The sequence below is a fragment of the Amia ocellicauda genome, chromosome 1, assembly GCF_036373705.1.
Source record: "Amia ocellicauda isolate fAmiCal2 chromosome 1, fAmiCal2.hap1, whole genome shotgun sequence".
Lineage (NCBI taxonomy): Eukaryota > Metazoa > Chordata > Actinopteri > Amiiformes > Amiidae > Amia > Amia ocellicauda.
This window is the reverse complement of record NC_089850.1, coordinates 40,716,310-40,735,557: the sequence shown is the minus strand read 5'-3', so window position 1 is coordinate 40,735,557 and position 19,248 is coordinate 40,716,310. Positions and strand designations below refer to the sequence as shown.

Genomic DNA, 19,248 nt, shown 5'->3' with positions numbered 1-19,248 from the left:
ATGGAAACATTTATGGTTCCTAACTCTTTTATAAACTATGTACTAGGGCTGGGTTGGCACTAATCTCCCGATTCAATTAGAAGAAACAAAATGTGGTTATGAATGTATTAATCACACATACACATACACACACACCTTACATTTAGCTACCTGATGTATTATCATGTATTTTCTATTTCACAATTATTTTTGTTTCGATTCGTTTTTTTCACCTTTACGCATATGTTTGGCCAGATGGCAACGTTTTTTCATTCAATGAGAAAATACATAGATTTAAAAGATCAATCTCTGGATTTTAAGAATCGATATCAGATCGTTCAAACCAGAATCCCAATTAATCCAAAATTCGATCTTTTTTCCCAGCCCTATTATTTACCAATTATTTATTAATGACACCTTAAAGTAAAGGGTTACCGTTGAATGTTTAGGCAAAACTAGATTATTAAATTATTTGGCCAGTGCTTTTATCCAGGGCAACTAACAAGGTTTATATAGGAGCAAAACACAATTCTTTATACATTTTATGCCACATCATTTATAATGACATAATGTAGAGAAAATACAGGAGTGTATATATTAACCAAGATGCAAATAGTACAGGGACTCTAGTCACCGACTCATTCAGAAGGCATTTTATCTTTGTCCTATTGATCCATACCCCAGTCATGCGTCTTCCTTTTAATTACCCTTTATAATGTTCCCAGATATAGCAGGGCAGCTAATAATAGCATGTTTTTTAAACTGTAGATTTTGAATATAAATACATATTAATTACTAGGCCCTTTTGAATCGCTGTGGAAGCCTCCGCATATCACATTGCCCAGGTTAATGAATGTCTGCATGGTTTCCACATCCCTGCCTCTCGCATTGTGTACTACCAGGGTGTTTGACGTCAGTGGGGGCCTTTCATCAGGCAGCTCATTAATCATATTCAGATGTATGATCACACTGCAGCTTCCTTTCACTGCCGCAAAAAACAACAAAACATGTGTGAAACTGTTTTTTTCTCCGTTATTCTTAAGACTAGCTATGAAGCCTTCTAAGTTTGAAGTGCTTTAGAAAGATAGCTCAACACAGCCCTGACCATTAAAACAGGCAACCTCAAACCCAGTGGAAATTTCCAGTTGTCCCGCTGTGCTCCTGCACTATGGTCTGGATATCAGCCTTCACTGTGAGAGCTCTTGTTTCACAATGACCTTGAGACTTTGAAAGGGTCATTGGAATAAGGGGAGACTGTGCTGGCAAGGAATAAAGCAACACTAGGGCCACTTTTCCCATAATTGGTAATGGTGAAGAGTTGACATGTTTTATTACCTCGTTGTCTGACACTACTCTTGTGTTGCTAGTGCACACATGGTTCTGATTATCTCCTCCTATGGCCCATTCATTGAACTGTGCTGTTAAATTTGAATGAAGGGCTGTTATCAGTACAAGGAGAAAGTCTGGCCACTGGTTCTGTTCTGAAACAATCTTTTTTTTCCTAGTCTCCCTTAAAAGCTGCATATATGTAAGTGAAACTCGGTTACATGGCCTTCAGCATACATTCCCTCTTCTGCTGTTCATAGTTCATTTTTGTATTTATTAAAGGGGTAACACTTTACAATAATGGGCTCAAGTTCTTAATGAAATTGGATGTGTGAATCCCACAGGAATTACATGTGATTGCCTCATGAACTTCCACTGAGTTCTGATGTTGATCACATGTATCAGCCCTGAGCCCAAACCTAGTCTGTAACCCTATCACTAACCCTGACCCTAACCATTAATCAGAGATTTTCAGGTTCACCAGGTATGCACATGAAAGGCTATTACTGATGTGTTTGTTTCTGGTCTCCATTAATATATGCAGTTTTTTGTTTTTGTTTTGTTCTCTCCATTCAAAGCTTTATCAAGAAGCCCCACCAAGGCCAAGTTTGTTTCTCATATTCCCCCACCAGAGTAAGCAAATGACTCGGTGCTAATCCTAGTATGTGCTAAATGAACTAGCACTTCATTATTGTGCTCCCTTTGTTGCTGCTTTGATGGCAGGCAGGCGAGAGGCAGCTGTGGTGCTGGAGCAAGCAGGAGATTTTTTTATTTCCATAACAAAGGCAAAAAACTGATTTGTTTTCAGGTCCCTTGAAAATGGACCTGTGTAGTGTTGCTGCAGTGAATTGTAGTCTGTGTTACTTTATATAAATGATCAGATATCTAAAAGGAAACCTCCTGTTTCAATAGCATTGTATATATACACTCACAAAATAGAATATCACCTAAAAAGCATTGAGAGCAGGTAAACACAAAATGCAAAAACAAATAAAAAGTCGAAACCTTCACATTTATAAATGTATGTATATACAGTGGCTTCCACATTAATTCAAACCCATAATCAATTGATCACTTGTAAGACAAATATGATTTAATGGAAGAAATACAAGTTTGCAATTATTTTTCTTGCTCAAGTAAATGTAGTTAAGTAAAACATTATACATACAGCAATGTGCAGAGCAACATCATGTTTTACAAATACTGGTGTGTTATCAAGGCACTTTAGCTGGAATACTATCCTCTTTACTGTAATAGGAAACATCTTAAAAAAAACAGATTCTATACAAGTGTTGACAGGATGCTAAATCACAGGTATGCTACTTAAACAGCTTAAGCGAACTCTCTGTGTTCCTTCAAGAAAGAAGTTGAAATTAAGAACTACCAACCAAGTGAAAAGAGCCCTTTCTCGTGTTTTTATGTAGCACCTTGTCCAGAAGTATAATGCTGGATTTTCAGAGACCCTGCAAGTTGCTCTTCAAAGACAGAGTATTGATTTAAGAGTAGAGGTGGTCCTTGTTGATTGATCCCCGATGTTTGATATCTGCAACAATCATGCAGTATACTCTCAAACAGGGTCAATACCCAGGGTGGCATTCTTCCAGCTGTAAATGTCAGACATGCTCAAACTGCTAATTGGACACTTTTGTGATAATTTAGAACTACATTAAGCCCCTGTGTCACCAGTTCAGGGTTGGTCACTCTCTGGTCAGAGTAGGAGAGAGGGTCCCAAGGTTTGGAGTGGGAGAGAGAAGGAAGGAAACCTGAGGAAAAAGGTTTTTATTTAAAGACTTGGGGTAAATTGCCCTTTTATTACCCTCACTTTTGCTTACTGCCTTCTTGCATCTGCCCCTGGTGGTCACAGTAAAAGTGTTTGTATTATGCGTTTTATGGGATGTTGTTTTAAATGGCTACTAATATCATTAATGCAATGCAGCACAGTTTTATGTGTCATTATTTTGTGAGCCCCTTGTGTTTAATTATTGGTACTCCATTTTGTTTTGAAAGAAACCTGGATTATTATTTTATCGCTCGTCTTGTTACTGTCTCCCACATAGCTGCCTCCAAAATTGGAAAAATACAAGACACTTGCATGGTCAACCGAGAGGGTGCTTCCTACGTGGATTTATCAGTATATCCAGGAGTGTTCAGATTGTAGGCCCTCACTGATGGGTGTCTGGGCTGTCTCAGGATGTGGTGTGGCTAAATGCAGCAGGTGGAGAATGGAGGTAGCTGTGATCTTCTATTAATGCAACTCAAGTAGATATGACAAAATTGAATCCTGCATAAAGTGCCTCTTGAGAGGTGTCCCTTGTGTTCCACTGCAGGTCTTTTGTTGTTTTGTTAGAGGTGAAGAACAAATGCAATGAAGACTTGAACTCTGCTGGAGTTCAAACTTTTAGAATCTTCTCACCCTACAATAATTACCTGATGTTTTCAATGACAATCATTATCATTTTTGTGGACCTCCATAATTCTTCATCTATTTTGTCAGCATACTAAGGTGCACATGCAGACTTTCTATAGCACAAGCCAACGCTATGCTGGTATGTGTGGGATCAATGATCTTAATCTCAGTAGTGGTATATCACTGTCTTTGGAAAAACCAAGCACATCCATAACTCGTGTTTAGTTTAGATAATCTTACACTGTCATACATACTTATTTGTCTTCATATACTTTAAAAACATAATAATTGTATTCAAAAAAGCATAGACAACTAAAGAACAAATACAGTGTCTATCTATATATTTGCAATTAAGTGTCTCTGTGTGTAAATTATGCACATTTCTTTAGTTGATGTTCTGCTGCGTCCTGCGCGTCAGGCCTGCGCTGATTGGCTGAGCAGCGATATTCCGAGAGCCGCAGCCGATCGCTCAGTGCTGGGGCGACTGGTGTACGTGGGGACATACGAAAGTATTCAAAATGAATCTCCTCTTCCACAAAACGCATTTGTGCACAATTTGTGAACATAATTCGGATTTTGTCCCACAAAATGCCTACTTATTTCCAGCCTTGCAATTTTGTGGACGGTGAGTAAAACCTACTTTGCCTAATGTCGACAGAATGAACAGCCGAGTATGCATTATATATCCACGAAATGATGTAAGGGAAAATACATTTTGTGCAGCCATCAACCTGTCGCCAACCCTACACCTGATCCAAAACAATTAGCATCATGATCAGACAGTGACGATCAAGGCATTGATCCAGAGACCCGGGTTTGCAACGAGATCAGGATTGATTTCCACAGGAAAGATAGAAACTCGCTGAACCGATCAGGACAGGCAATACAGGCAAATCTAATAATACAAGATATAATGATAATAAAGAAAATGTGATGTGTAGAAAATCGCGTTTCACCAATCAACACGATTATAAATCTTTCACAATAATTGTATTGCATATTGCATAAGACCATATTGTGGGCTATATACGTATTTATAGCTTAAGTTTGTGGAGTTTACAGCTTAAACGCCGTATATGGATTTAATAATAATATTTAGTAACATAAGAACGGATATGTGGGAGAAATTCGCGTACGGAATGATGTTTACTTTTGATTTGAAAAAGCAGCTATGGTGGTTCAAATGTTAAGTCTCTAGCCAACTAAAGCAAGACAGTATAGATCTGCACACACAGGATGCAATATGGCAATTTGTATGTGCGTGTGTCGTGTCTGTAACATGTCATCAACAGTACGTGTTGATTTACATCGATACAGCCCTAGGTGTCGCGTTTCCAAAACCGGGAGAAAATTCCAGGCCCGGGTTTTTGGAGTTTACAATTTAGCGGGGTGGCCGGGACACCTGGGCGTGATGACAAATTATTTCATAGGCCTATACATAGTACAAATAAGCAAATAAAAACTCTACGCTGACTCTAATCTGTTCCGATGACACTTCTCCAACCGCTTATCCTGGCGAGGGTAGCGGGGAAGCCGGAGCTGCTCCCGACAGGCACAGGGCGCAGGGCAGGGATATTCAATACTGGATCCGTTTTGCATTTGGCTGATTGGCCGTTTACTTCTTATAGGAAGTAGAACCGAACCGAGCTTGGATCGGAAGATTTTTCTTTAACTCCTCGTATTTTGCGATCGTGCTCAATTATATTGTAGGTTTTGCCGGCAGGTTAGTAAATCAACATTCCCGCTTCAATCTCCTCACCGAATTAAAAAATGCCGCTGTTGCGCGGTGCACACAAATATATATATATATATATATATATAATTATTTTTTTGTCGACCCAGGTTTTATACCCATTCCAAACCCGGGCTTCAGAAGTCGTCCGGGTTGCTCGGGTTTTCGGTGCCCCAGCTCCCCGGGCTGCAAACACTACCATAGAAAACGGGTTTTGTTTTCTCTGGTTGTGATGTGTAAATGCGACACTGCCCCCCAACGTTACGGGCAAGTATGTAGAGATCAAGTATAAATCAGGCTTTAGCTGCAGAGTTGGAGTCATTAAGATACGGCCCCGTATGTTTATTGACGAGCTAAAAAATAATATTTATTATTTATCTATCTGTTTGTTTTGAGTAGCAGTAGATGTAAAGCCGAAACCGAGTGACTTTGGATCCCTTAATTTTGACTGCACATCAATATTATGAAGCGTCTGGCTATTGTATGCTGAAAGTGTTTAGGACCTGCATGCGGTTTGTTGTATGTGCTCTGCTGCTTAGACATCGCTCTAGCAGGGAGCAGAGAACAATCGTCCACAAGGAATATCAATACTGCACAGCTCAGAATAGCAACAGTTTTGATAGGCCATTTTAAGGACCACTTATTAAGGTATTGACGGACATGCTCCATGAATTCCTCTGTAAAATGTGCCAGTACCCAAGATGTGTTCCATTATGCATTTTCCACTTACTTCCTCGATAACGCAATTTTCTGTCATTACCTACTTGAAGAGTCACTATCGTCCCTAAGCTGTCAAATGTCCCTTTTACCTCAGAGAGAAAAAAAACAACAAATATCAGGATGTTTTTCCTCTTAGCATGTGATTATAATGTACAAAGGTAATGATTGTTTGAAATGGGTTCCATTACAGAAATTAGCTAAATTTTGACTAGTTTTAATACAAATCTTTTCGTTTTTGACGTTTCCTTCTCCTTCTCCTTCTCCACAGATTTTGATTCCCCCATTTTGTACAGAGGTACCACAGACATTCCTATCTCTAGCTGTATTTTATTGAACGCAGCTCAGGCTTTTGTCCATTAAGCTTCAAAGTCATCTTTAATTTGTGGTTAACAGATTCTGAAAATCCTAAATTACCTCCGTTTCTATCAATAACCAATTAAACAAATACTTGTTTGAGGAAACCTTATTTGGGTGGATTATATGACATTTGGGCTTTGGTTCTGAGTCTCCTGCAAGCTGTATGTGAAGACATGAGAAGTATATAATGTGTGCAGATGTATTTCAGTTGGGGATTTATTTGTGTTTGACCTCTGAACTCTTGGCCCTTTGCACTAGGTGGTGGGGATCTCTTGTCAGGAATCACAAAATGAAATAACAGACAACTGGGTATTTAAAGAAACTTGGGTTTTAAATTCATATTAAAAACAAAGAAGAAATAACTATAACAAGCTACCTTAATAAAATATTCTGTGTGCACAGATGAGCATTTTGTTTTATACCATTCCTGCAGCTTTAGTGTTAGAGATATGTACAAGACTGTTCGTTTAAAAACTGCCTTACTTCACAGTTTTTCCCTGGGCATTCTTGTGAAATTGAATGTTACGTAAACATCAAAACAAAATATCAATGTCTTTACAATAGATTACCATTACACCCTACTGCCGTCCCATCATGGGTGTGTTCCTGCCTTGCGCCCTATTCTTCCCGGGATCGGCTCCGGCGTTCCCCGTGACCCACATGGATAAGCGGTTTTGAAAATGGATGGATGGATGGATAGTTGAGTGATATGTTGGTGAAGTTGTAGTTTAAAATTGTATAACATGATGTATGGAATCACTATATATCTATATAACATAATAATTCAGTATTTTACAATATTTTAAAATAACAAAAAGTAACTACAGTAGCATAAACACTTTTATTATTGATATTTGTATACCACTGTGTGGTGAATGTATAGCCATGAATACTAAAAATATTAATTTCAATACTGGTTTAAGTGATGGTGAGTGTCTCAAATAAGTTTTGTTTGTGTGAGTTTATTTCTTACTTTCCTTATCATTTATTTCACACAAGATTAGCATTTTTATTATTTGGCACTCGTTTATTTTTTTCTGAGCTTGTTGGAAGTAAAATAACAAAAAAATATGTCCCTAATGTTACAAGCCAATCTTTTTTTCTTTAACCATTTTTAACCCAAGAAAGGGAATGCTGATGTTGTCTTCTAAAGATGCTAAATGTGAATTATGTATCTCTTACTGCCAGAGCCTAGAAATACCTATCGTAGACTAAAATCTATTTTCCCCCCTGAAAATCGACATCTACATCAGTTCTATAACACACACTGCCTGAATTGATTAGGCTGAAATCAGTTTTGGCACTTATAATCATGTTCATTTTGCTCCACTGCATTAACTCCAGTGAAGAAAAAAAAATCAGCAAAGGCTTAAGAAAAGAGATTTAGCTGATGTCAGTCTAGCAGTGATGTCATTGCACAGAGTGGGAGCGAGGGGGGGCTGAAGCGCTGCAGCTCGGCTGTGCTCCTGCGTTCGTAGAGCAGAACAGGGAGACGGCGCACTGTCACTTTGTTGGGATTCAGAGCACTTGCAGGAAAGAGGGGGAAGAAGGACCACAAAAGCAAGCTTGCATAGGTTTAGACACTGTTTTTAGAAATCATTGAGGGAAGGCATTTTGTGGACTTCAAGTCTTAGGAAAGAATAGACAAAGCAAACATCAACAAGAACAACCAAAATAATTTTCATTAGGGGAATTTGCAGAAGGTTGCCAGAGGTGAAAAAATGCCTGCACGAAGCATAGACTGTGATATCTCCACTTTGATTGCATGTGTGGTGGATGTGGAGGTTTTTACTAACCAGGAGGTCAAGGTAAGTGAATGATTTTAGAAATTGGGAGAGGGGAAAAAATAAGGAACTCTTGCCATAGCCTCTATACTGACACTTTTGCAGACTTTATTACAGGAAGGGTGAGGGGACGGGGAGGGGAGGCAAGTTTGCTTTTGCTTCTTTCCAGTCTCATTTTTAATTTTCTCAGTGATTCTTTTCTACTTTCAACTAGATGAAAGTTCACAAAATCTCTGTACACTTGGAAAACCTGATTTTCTTATTTTGCACTTTTATTTTAAGTCATGTCGATGTATTTGATCCGGGAAACTATGTAACCTGGAAGTGTGTTTTTGAAAAACCTTACAGAATGCCATTTGGAATCAAATAAGTAATATTTATACAGGTTCTTTATTAGTTTTTCTTTTTCTTATAGAAATTTGTTTTGTTTTCATAATTGCACTCATAACTTTATACAACCCCTCTTGACATTCCAAACTCCATTCATAAAATCTCACAGATATATGGTTTGAATACAATTGGTTCTTTGTTCCAAGTGTAGTATACCAAGAGCTTAGACAGTGAACCCAATACATTCCAATTATGTCAAACAGCTGAAGTTTTCTGAATCACTTTTCAAACCCATTGTGAGTAACATCTGCAAAGCTTTCTGAATCTCTTAATGAGGACATTTGATTGTAATCTATCCACTTTCACACTGCCATTAATCACATTACACTATTGTAGTGCAGCAATACTTTAGTGATATTGAATTTGGGTTTATATCATTCAATATCAAACCTAGTTGTGTGTGGGGAATGTAGTGTGGAACTGACTTGTTCTTCTGTGTGAGCTGCAGTGCCTCAGGTCAGAGGTTAAACTAGACGACATGTGCTTGATACAGTTATTGAGACTCTTGCTTGTTTTCAATAGGCAGTTAAGATCAGAACCATCAGTAACCTTTCTCAGTGGCATTTGGATGGTGTGATCAACCCGCTGAGAGGCAGAGCCTCCTGGTTAATCCAGTGAAGTAGCAGATTTTTTATGTTTAACTAGTGTAGCTACCATTCAACTTGCAATGGCAGTGGCAACTTGCACCAGAATGATTAAAATTGGATAAAATCCCACCCCAACAATACCTCACACCACACAGACACACACAGACAAAGACACAACATCGGTTCTCCACATCGCCTGTTGGACTGTGTTTTCCATTTACATGGGGGCAAGGGAACAATTTGAATTTGGTCGTTTCAATATAAGCTGACTCATATGAACACCACATTGCCAAATCTACTGAGACAACCAAAAGTTGTTAATAAGAAATAGTCCCACCCTTGGCCTTGATGATGCCTGCAATCCTTTTATTAACAGGATTAACAGACCTGAGTAACGCTGTGCCATTACTCCTGCAGCAAAAACGTTTGGTGTCTGTTATTGTTATTGGTGACTGCCATTCCAGCTCATGCCAGAGCTATGGGAGAGTCAGGTCAGGCCAACCAGTGGTTTCAGAACTATTCTGCTTGAACCGGTGTTGCACTCTCATCATTGTGAAGTCCTGTCTACAATGAGGACATTCAAAGTTAGTGGCTAATCTGGCAGCCTAATCTGAGGCAAATCTCTAAAAGTTCAGCCTAAATCTAAATGAAATGAGTGAACAATGTTGCATCACTGTTTTGTGGTAGTGTGTTGGAAAGCCACAACCTCCTGGGATTATCTGTAAGATGAAAGATGTGTATTAATACATGCATGCATAATCAGATCAAATTCAATTTGTAAATTTTATGTAATTGATTTTGTTTTCAGGAAGCTTTTTAAAATGTTATGTAATCAGTTTTAAGTTGTTTGTGTGTTGTGGGGGAGGGTATGTGTATGAGATTCTCTCTCTCACATAGAACATTCAAATTCAGCTTGAATAGACATCAAAGAATAACTGATCTGGATCAGGTTTAAAATACTTCTGATCGGCAAACACATAGCTTGTGTAAGATGACATCTTCATGACTTCAGGGAATTATTTAAATTATGAAAAACAAAGCTAGGCAAAAAGTAGGAAGTAATATGAGTCACTTTGTCTTGAATGTGCTCCATGGTGTGAATGGTATATGTGAAAGTGGTGCATGTATTTGCATTCTGCACAGAAATTCTAATATGAAGCATATTAAATAAAGACCAAAACAAATAGGTTCTGAACTGGTCACAACACAGGTTTACCAAACTAGCTTGATCTGTGCCTCAGTATCAACAACAACCAATAGGCTACTTTTACCATTATGGGAATGGTCCTTTTTATTGAACTCTGTACAACAGTAGGAGGCTGTTAAGTATCATGCTATGATACACTCCCTTCTAAACAGTGTTTCTGCTTGAATTTTGCTAATAGTAGACACCAGTCATACCAATGCCTAATGTGTTACTTTCAATCTTTTCTATTAACTGATTGGAAATAACAGATTTTTAAGCATTCTGCACACAGTATCCAGTGGCATGCATTTTATTGTATATATTTTTTACCCATCAATGTAGAAGTGTGGACAAAGGGAATGTACTGTTGGCGTTCAAACATTTATTAAGGAACCAGTGCCTTACCAGAACACAGATGATTGTATATCAATATAATTTACTCTGAACGTTCAGGATCATTAAGTTCTGACATGCTTCTCTGATTTTTTTTTCTGCACAATTAGTTTGGCTCGAGAAGGATTTCTCTATTCTGATCAAAATAATAGATTGCATTTCCTGACTGTGGAGTGCCGGCTGTAATGCAGTGGTTACCTGTTTATGATGGGATATATTTTGTATTCTTGCATGCTAATTTATTGTGTGTGGAAATTGATCGCAGCTCAAGAGGCAGGTGATGTAGAAAGAGGGGGAGGGTGTTTGGGCAGCAAGGCAGTTTGACTTTAATGGCTTTCTCACTTAAAATGCCATTTTCTCCCTATGTAAGTTTGGAAAGGGGGTTGAGAGGACTCTAAAGTGCTTCCCTAGATCACTCATCTCCCTGCCCCGCCCCGCCCCTCTGCTCTGCCCCCTGCCCTGCCCTTCTTAAAAGATGCCCCTGGCTATAGAAAGTCATGATTTGAGACAATACAAAATAAAATAAAATACAAAAAAATGTTTTGCAATAAGGAGTGTCAAGTTTGCCATCATTTTGATTATCTTAGTTTAACCATCTTCCAGTCTACCTCTTGTCCAGGTAGAAAATATATACAGTAGTTTATACAAAGCTAACAGATGGGATTTCATGCTTAAATAAGTCCACAAAGGAAATACAGATGATAGTTCAAATGTATTTGTACCAATCGGACAGTAAGTGTGGAAGGATAGAAGCGATGAAATGCAGATTTGCTCTCTGTGTAACCATTTCAGTCCCCACTAGCACAGCCATTCTCCTTTGAGTTTCATGCATGTGCATTTGATTAATGTATTGTTGACCTTTTTTCCCTTTCTTTCAAAGAATCTTGGCAAGGCAGCTGCTAGTAGTTGCAGAGTTCAAAACAGCATAGTTTCAGCATTCGAAAAATGAAATTAAAATGATGACTTGAAGGAGATATTATCAACAACCCAAAAAGCTGCTCAAGACTTCCTGGAAAAAATAAATGTGCAGAAAGCCTTGGATCATTAGTCTGAGTGCTTCTAGAGAAGATTTATATTTAGCAAAGGTCAAAGCACAGTTTGCAAAAAAAAAAAAGACCTCAGAGACTTGGATCTGGTTTTATTTAAGATGAATTAGTGTTCCTTGAGCAAAAACAAAGCAAAACAAAACAAAACAAAAAAATGTTCCGTTCCCAACTCCCCCGAGCCTTTGACTAATATGTAGTTCAAATATGATCTGGATTTGATTAAGAGGCAAGGGTTTTGTTGTTAAATTTGACATCTGTATTCTGTGAATGTGTGTTTCAGTTTGCATTTGTCTTTAAAAAAAAAAAGAAAAGCATTCTTAAAAGTATTAAAAGCATTTGTTTGCCAGTTACCAAATACTGAACATGATTGTTTGGCTCTAAAAAGTATGTAAATGCTGCATGACATACGCATACCAACCTTGTTCCATTGGTTTCTGGACTTTGTAACTTTGCTGCTGATTTTTATACAAATTCCTACATGTATATATTTATCGGACAGCATGGAATGTAAGATTATACAGGTTTAAATCTAAGACTTATAGAACTGCATGTATTACACACACACACACACACACACATTTATATATATATACAATATTGTGCAAAAGTTTTAGGCAGGTGTGAAAAAATGCTGTAAATTAAAAATAAACATGTTAATAGATTGTATTTATCAATTAACAAAATGCAAAGTGAGTTAACAGAAGAAAAATCTACATCAAATCCATATTTGGTGTGACCACCCTTTGCCTTCAAAACAGCATCAATTCTTCTAGGTACACTTGCACAAAGTCAGGGATTTTGTAGGCATATAGTCAGGTGTCTGATTAAACAAGTATACCAAACAGGTGCTAATGATCATCAATTCAATATGTAGGTTAAAACACAATCATTAACTGAAACAGAAACAGCTGTGTAGGAGGAATAAAACTGGGTGAGGAACAGCAGCCTCACCTTGTTAGCTGAGTTTGGCTGAAGACAGTTTACTGTCAAAAGTCATACACCATGGCAAGACTGAGCACAGCATGGTGGCAGTTCCTTGCATGTTTGGGGCTGCATTTCAGCCAATGGAGTTGGGGATTAATGGTCTCCTCAATGCTGAGAAATACAGGCAAATACTATCTTCAGCGTAAAGAAGAACAAGGAGTCCTGGAAGTGATGGTATGGCTCCCACAGAGCCCTGATCTCAACATCATCGAGTCTGTCTGGGATCACATGATGAGACAGAAGCAACTGAGGCTTCCTAAATCCACAGAAGAGCTGTGGTTAGTTCTCCAAGATGTTTGGGCCGACCTACCTGCCGAGTTCCTTCAAAAACAGTGTGCAAGTGTACCTAGAAGAATTGTTGCTGTTTTAAAGGCAAAGGGTGGTCACACAAAATATGGATTTGATGTAGATTTTTCTTCTGTTCACTCACTTTGCATTTAACATAATCTATTAACATGTCTATTTTTGAAAGCATTCTTACTTTACAGCATTTGTGTGGTGTGGTGTGGTCCGATCCAACACACGAGCTACTGTAGCTCAAATTGCTGAAAAAGTTCATGCTGGTTCTGATAGAAAGGTGTCAGAACACACAGTGCATCGCAGTTTGTTGCGTATGGGGCTGCGTAGCCGCAGACCAGTCAGGGTGCCCATGCTGACCCCTGTCCACTGCCGAGAGCACCTACAATGGGCACGTGAGCATCAGAACTGGAACACGGAGCAATGGAGGAAGGTGGCCTGGTCTGATGAATCACAAGTTCAAGGTGTTGACTTGGCCTCCAAATTCCCCAGATCTCAATCCAATCGAGCATCTGTGGGATGTGCTGGACAAACAAGTCCGATCCATGGAGGCCCCACCTCACAACTTACAGGACTTAAAGGATCTGCTGCTAACGTCTTGGTGCCAGATACCACAGCACACCTTCAGAGGTCTAGTGGAGTCCATGCCTCGATGGGTCAGGGCTGTTTTGGTGGCGAAAGGGGGACCTTCACAATATTAGACAGGTGGTCATAATGTTATGGCTGATCAGTGTGTGTGTATATATGTATATATATACATATATATTGGAACATGGTATACATAATAATAATAATAATAATAATAATAAAAAAAATATATATATATATTCACCTAAAGGATTATTAGGAACACCTGTTCAATTTCTCATTAATGCAATTATCTAACCAACCAATCACATGGCAGTTATTTCAATGCATTTAGCGGTGTGGTCCTGGTCAAGACAATCTCCTGAACTCCAAACTGAATGTCTGAATGGGAAAGAAAGGCGATTTAAGCAATTTTGAGCGTGGCATGGTTGTTGGTGCCAGACGGGCCGGTCTGAGTATTTCACAATCTGCTCAGTTACTGGGATTTTCACACACAACCATTTCTAGGGTTTACAAAGAATGGTGTGAAAAGGGAAAAACATCCAGTATGCAGCAGTCCTGTGGGCGAAAATGCCTTGTTGATGCTAGAGGTCAGAGGAGAATGGGCCGACTGATTCAAGCTGATAGAAGAGCAACTTTGACTGAAATAACCACTCGTTACAACCGAGGTATGCAGCAAAGCATTGGTGAAGCCACAACACGTACAACCTTGAGGCGGATGGGCTACAACAGCAGAAGACCCCACCGGGTACCACTCATCTCCACTACAAATAGGAAAAAGAGGCTACAATTTGCACAAGCTCACCAAAATTGGACAGTTGAAGACTGGAAAAATGTTGCCTGGTCTGATGAGTCTCGATTTCTGTTGAGACATTCAGATGGTAGAGTCAGAATTTGGCGTAAACAGAATGAGAACATGGATCCATCATGCCTTGTTACCACTGTGCAGGCTGGTGGTGGTGGTGTAATGGTGTGGGGGATGTTTTCTTGGCACACTTTAGGCCCCTTAGTGCCAATTGGGCATCGTTTAAATGCCACGGCCTACCTGAGCATTGTTTGTGACCATGTCCATCCCTTTATGACCACCATGTACCCATCCTCTGATGGCTACTTCCAGCAGGATAATGCACCATGTCACAAAGGTTGAATCATTTCAAATTGGTTTCTTGAACATGACAATGAGTTCACTGTACTAAACTGGCCCCCACAGTCACCAGATCTCAACCCAATAGAGCATCTTTGGGATGTGGTGGAACGGGAGCTTCGTGCCCTGGATGTGCATCCCACAAATCTCCATCAACTGCAAGATGCTATCCTATCAATATGGGCCAACATTTCTAAAGAATGCTATCAGCACCTTGTTGAATCAATGCCACGTAGAATTAAGGCAGTTCTGAAGGCGAAAGGGGGTCAAACACAGTATTAGTATGGTGTTCCTAATAATCCTTTAGGTGAGTGTATGTATATATACCATGTTCCAATACATATCAAACTATTTGGAGGAGAACCATCTCACAGGAAAGGTTGAGTGAAATCTGTCTTGTGTTAGGCAATTTATTTGTAGATCCTGTTATCAGTGGACTAAGCCATAGCAAAAGGAAATGCTGTGTGCTGAATTTAATGTTTAACAGTAATTTCATGCTATACTGGGTTGCACATGTATTCTGGGAATGGCAGTTATAATCTATACACTGGTGTCAGCTTTTCCAAAGAACATGTGGCTATAAATGGCGTTTGTTATTTTACTTGACCTTCAGTCAGCTTTTGTGCAATTTCCTGGGAAAATATATATTTTTAAAATAGATTAGGTACAAATTAACATGGCGTTGAAATGTTCCAGTCACATTTTTCTGAACTAATCTGTGCAGAATGAGGCTGGAAGGAGTACAGATTTCTTCATTTTGATTTCAGGGAGGAAATGGGGGAAGGGCATGGTGATGCACTTGGTTTATTTATGATATCTGTAGTTTGAACAGAGTACAGAAATTATTTTTAAAAATCAGTATAACATACGGTGTTGATAAATCCTCACAAATGGTGTACAGAGTTTTACCTACTATGTATACAGTTTTCTGGATTTTAATTCAAAATATTGTGTTCTTGACTGACTGATTAACTGGTTTTACAGGTACCTTGACTTGTTTAATGTTTTCTTAGGCAGTACTGTCCAACTTTACTCCAAATCGTGTAAAACAAACCCTTAATCCTTAGTCATGCAGTCCTATCAGAAAGTGCACAGATATTGTGTAATCTGGACCCACATTTGATCATAAAGGCTGCCTTTTGTGTAAATTATTCACCAAAAGATTTACAGTTCTTGCATTTCTGGCCTTGTACTTGTTTTTGCCTAATGATGGAAGGGTATGGGCTCAAATTAGCGCCATAAGTATGGCATTCAAAAAAAAATATTGTAAACAAAACAAAAACTTGAGGAAAAAATTGATGTTGAGATCAAAAATAAAAGAACCGAATGCAACATTTTTAGAATTGTAAACAAAAAAAATGTATCGAAAGCAAAAATAAAAAAAACGATAGCAAAACTGTCCTGCAGTCCCTGTCTTTGCTGTCAGTTTCTTTGCTTTAGTTTTATTTTTTTTCGTTACGAGTTTTGGCGCTGATTTGTCGTGAGGGCGGGATTTACAGGGAGGCGCGGATCCTGGGGCTCCATTGGTGCAGCAGGTTTGAGTGACGGGTCTTCCTCACCCAATCAGTGAGCAGGGGGCTGCTCTGGTGGTCTCTGTGTGGGATGGTAGCGACTGTCTCGGTTTCAACAGCAGCGCAGATTCAGCGACTCGTTAAACCGCCTGTGTGCGCAGACCTGCAGTCAAGAGCTGCACAATCACTGGATCACCGCCATTGAGCCCAACATACAGCACTGAAACACAACACAGGACTCACCGGCTACGTCCGCAGTAACATGTTTAATATCATGTTCATATTAATGTCACCTGCAGAGCGCTTTAATTCAGCTGCTCAGATAACAGCGCCAGACTGATATATACATATATATGCAGTCACCTACAGAATTACTGGCGCCATTGATAAAGATGCGAATAAAGGCTGTATGAAATAAACACATGTAATATGTAGACAGCGATTGTCCACAACTTTTATTAAAAGCATGCTTTGTTTATAACTAAATTCCGAGGCCAGGTAGCTGCACCGCTCAGTCTGGGTCAGTCAGTGTTGACTGTCAGACCAGCCCACCCTGCTCACTGATTGGGTCAGCAAGAACCGTCACTCAAACCTGCTGGACCAATGGAGCCCCAGGATCCGCGCCTTCCTGTAAATCCCGCCCTCACGACAAATCAGCGCCAAAACTCGTAACGAAAACAAATAAATCGAAAGCAAAGAAACTGGCGGCGAAAGCAAAAATGGCAAAGACAGGGACTGCAGGAGTGTTGCTTTCGTTTTTTTTTCCATTCGAAAAGTTTGCATTCGATTTTTTTTATTTTTGATCTCAACAATCAAGTTTTTTTTGTTTGTTTACAATATATATATATATATATATATATATATATATATATATATATATATATATATATTTTTTTTTTTAATGCGATTTTTTTTTAATGCGATACTTACGGCGCTAATTTGAGCCCATAGAAGTGACTCTTTTATAGTGATTTTTAATTCCAGCTATCAGGAGTTTTTGAAATGGTTATACTATTGCTGAAGGCAGACATTTGGGATTTGTACTATGTATCCAATCCAATGTATTGACTGGCTTGCAGCAAAAGGTTTGAAATGATGCCCAGAAAAGCTCCTTAATTAATCTGGGAGACATTGTGACCTAGTAGACTGGAAAGGATGAGGAGTTTGAAGGTTTGCCATCAATTCTAGCTCATCCAACAAGATTCTGATCAGTAATTAGTCCCAAAACACACAACAACCCGCTGTTGAATGATTTCAAGACACCAAATTAGCAATCCCAGTACACCCTATTGTATTGCACCTCTACTGTGGACAAATGCTAGTAATATGATGGGATTGATTACATTAAAGTAATTGCTAGGATTCAAAACAAAAAAAGTTACTATTCTATTAAAAATGTATGAGTTATATTATAATTTGCGGAATCAATTAATCACTGTTACCTTTTCAAGAAGAGCAAATGCAGGGAAATTAGATGAGTACCTCTCACCGATTTCACTTGCGTTGCGAGTTTCACTTGTGTGTGTGCTCGAATTGGCTTGAATTGTCCATGGAGTTAACTTTGGTTAAGAAAGTAGTTTCCTTGAGTTTTTGAGTTACTCAACTTATTATGTGAATATTAGTTGTGTGTTAGATGTGTGTGTGTTTGGATAAGTAGTATGAGAATTACTACCTTTGGGAGCGATGCCACAGAGTTTACTGACAGTCTTCAACATGGATATTAAAGGCTGCAATAGATGTATCTCTTGTTATCTCTTCACAATTACCTTCATATTATATTGTGAGTATCATAGAGGGTTATACATCCTACAACGAGAAGACTAGACTTATCACCTTCTTACAGAGTGAACCTGATCACATGTATTATTAATTAATTATTAATTATTTAGTTTTTACAACTTAATTGTATGATTTGGAAAATCATAGATATTTTATAAAATGTTTATTAATGCTTTTTTGAAGAAAAATGTTTGTAAGTATGTATAACAAAATAATAGTTGATCAAATACATAACATAGAATAGTAATAGAGATATGTTTTTTTACTTTGAACATTATAAGTTACTCATATTAAACACATGTGCAACCTCCAGTTTAAAATGGCTGTTCAAATTCAATGTGCCCAATTCTCTTGACACATTTCAAAGCTTTTCATTTGTGGTTTCTGTTCCAGAGAATTTTCGTGTTTGCAACTTGAGAAGCAGTTAAAACTAGTTAAAACTGCATTTGTTTTTTCATTTTCTTTGGATGAGCTATACGAACCTGATGAGTGAATCCATGTAGAGTAATTTTCTGGCAATTTCTGGCATGCTTTCTGTTGCTTTTTTTTAATCCAGAGTTGAAATGGCTATCCATTCTCTTGTTTATGTTGTGTTCATTACCCCCTTATGGAAGATGAAATGTTGTTGGAACCTGGAATGTTTTTGATTGACATGTTGGGTAATGTACTTCTGCTCAGCCTTAATTATTTGAAGCCAGTCCAGGATGCAAATAAGGTCCAATTGAATTTGTCCATGTGCCCAAACTGGCAGCCAACCAGACATGGAAAAACTCTCTGAAGAGAGTACAAGCCCCCAGGGGACCAGCCTGTTGGCATAGTGCTGAGGTACACAACCTCTGGTAAACATGGGCTGATTTCAAAGCCTCAATCACCCTTGTGGGCTGCAAGATCCTCTCAAGCACATTAACAGACTATAATGTGTATTTATCTATATATCTAATATATTGAGGGGAACTCAGATGCCTACTTTAATTCTGTAGTTCATAGAAACGGGGTTGGTATCTTATCCAATATTAGCTTCTTCCCCATGAACATGCT

General features: G+C 38.6%; 1 protein-coding gene across 2 annotated transcripts in view; it reads left to right on the top strand.

Annotated features, from left to right (window-relative positions):
* rcan2 (regulator of calcineurin 2) overlaps window positions 1–19,248 on the top strand; it is a 91,587-nt gene that overhangs the window by 38,774 nt on the left and 33,565 nt on the right. Inside the window, exon 1 of one of the 2 annotated variants that reach the window (XM_066704929.1) lies at window positions 7,996–8,329. The exons of the other annotated variant lie outside the window; for it this stretch is intronic. Within the exon in view, the coding sequence (XP_066561026.1) occupies window positions 8,243–8,329 (87 nt within the window). The 5' untranslated portion in view covers window positions 7,996–8,242. Of the gene's footprint in view, window positions 1–7,995; window positions 8,330–19,248 lie in introns of those variants that run through there. 2 annotated transcript variants of the gene reach the window in all.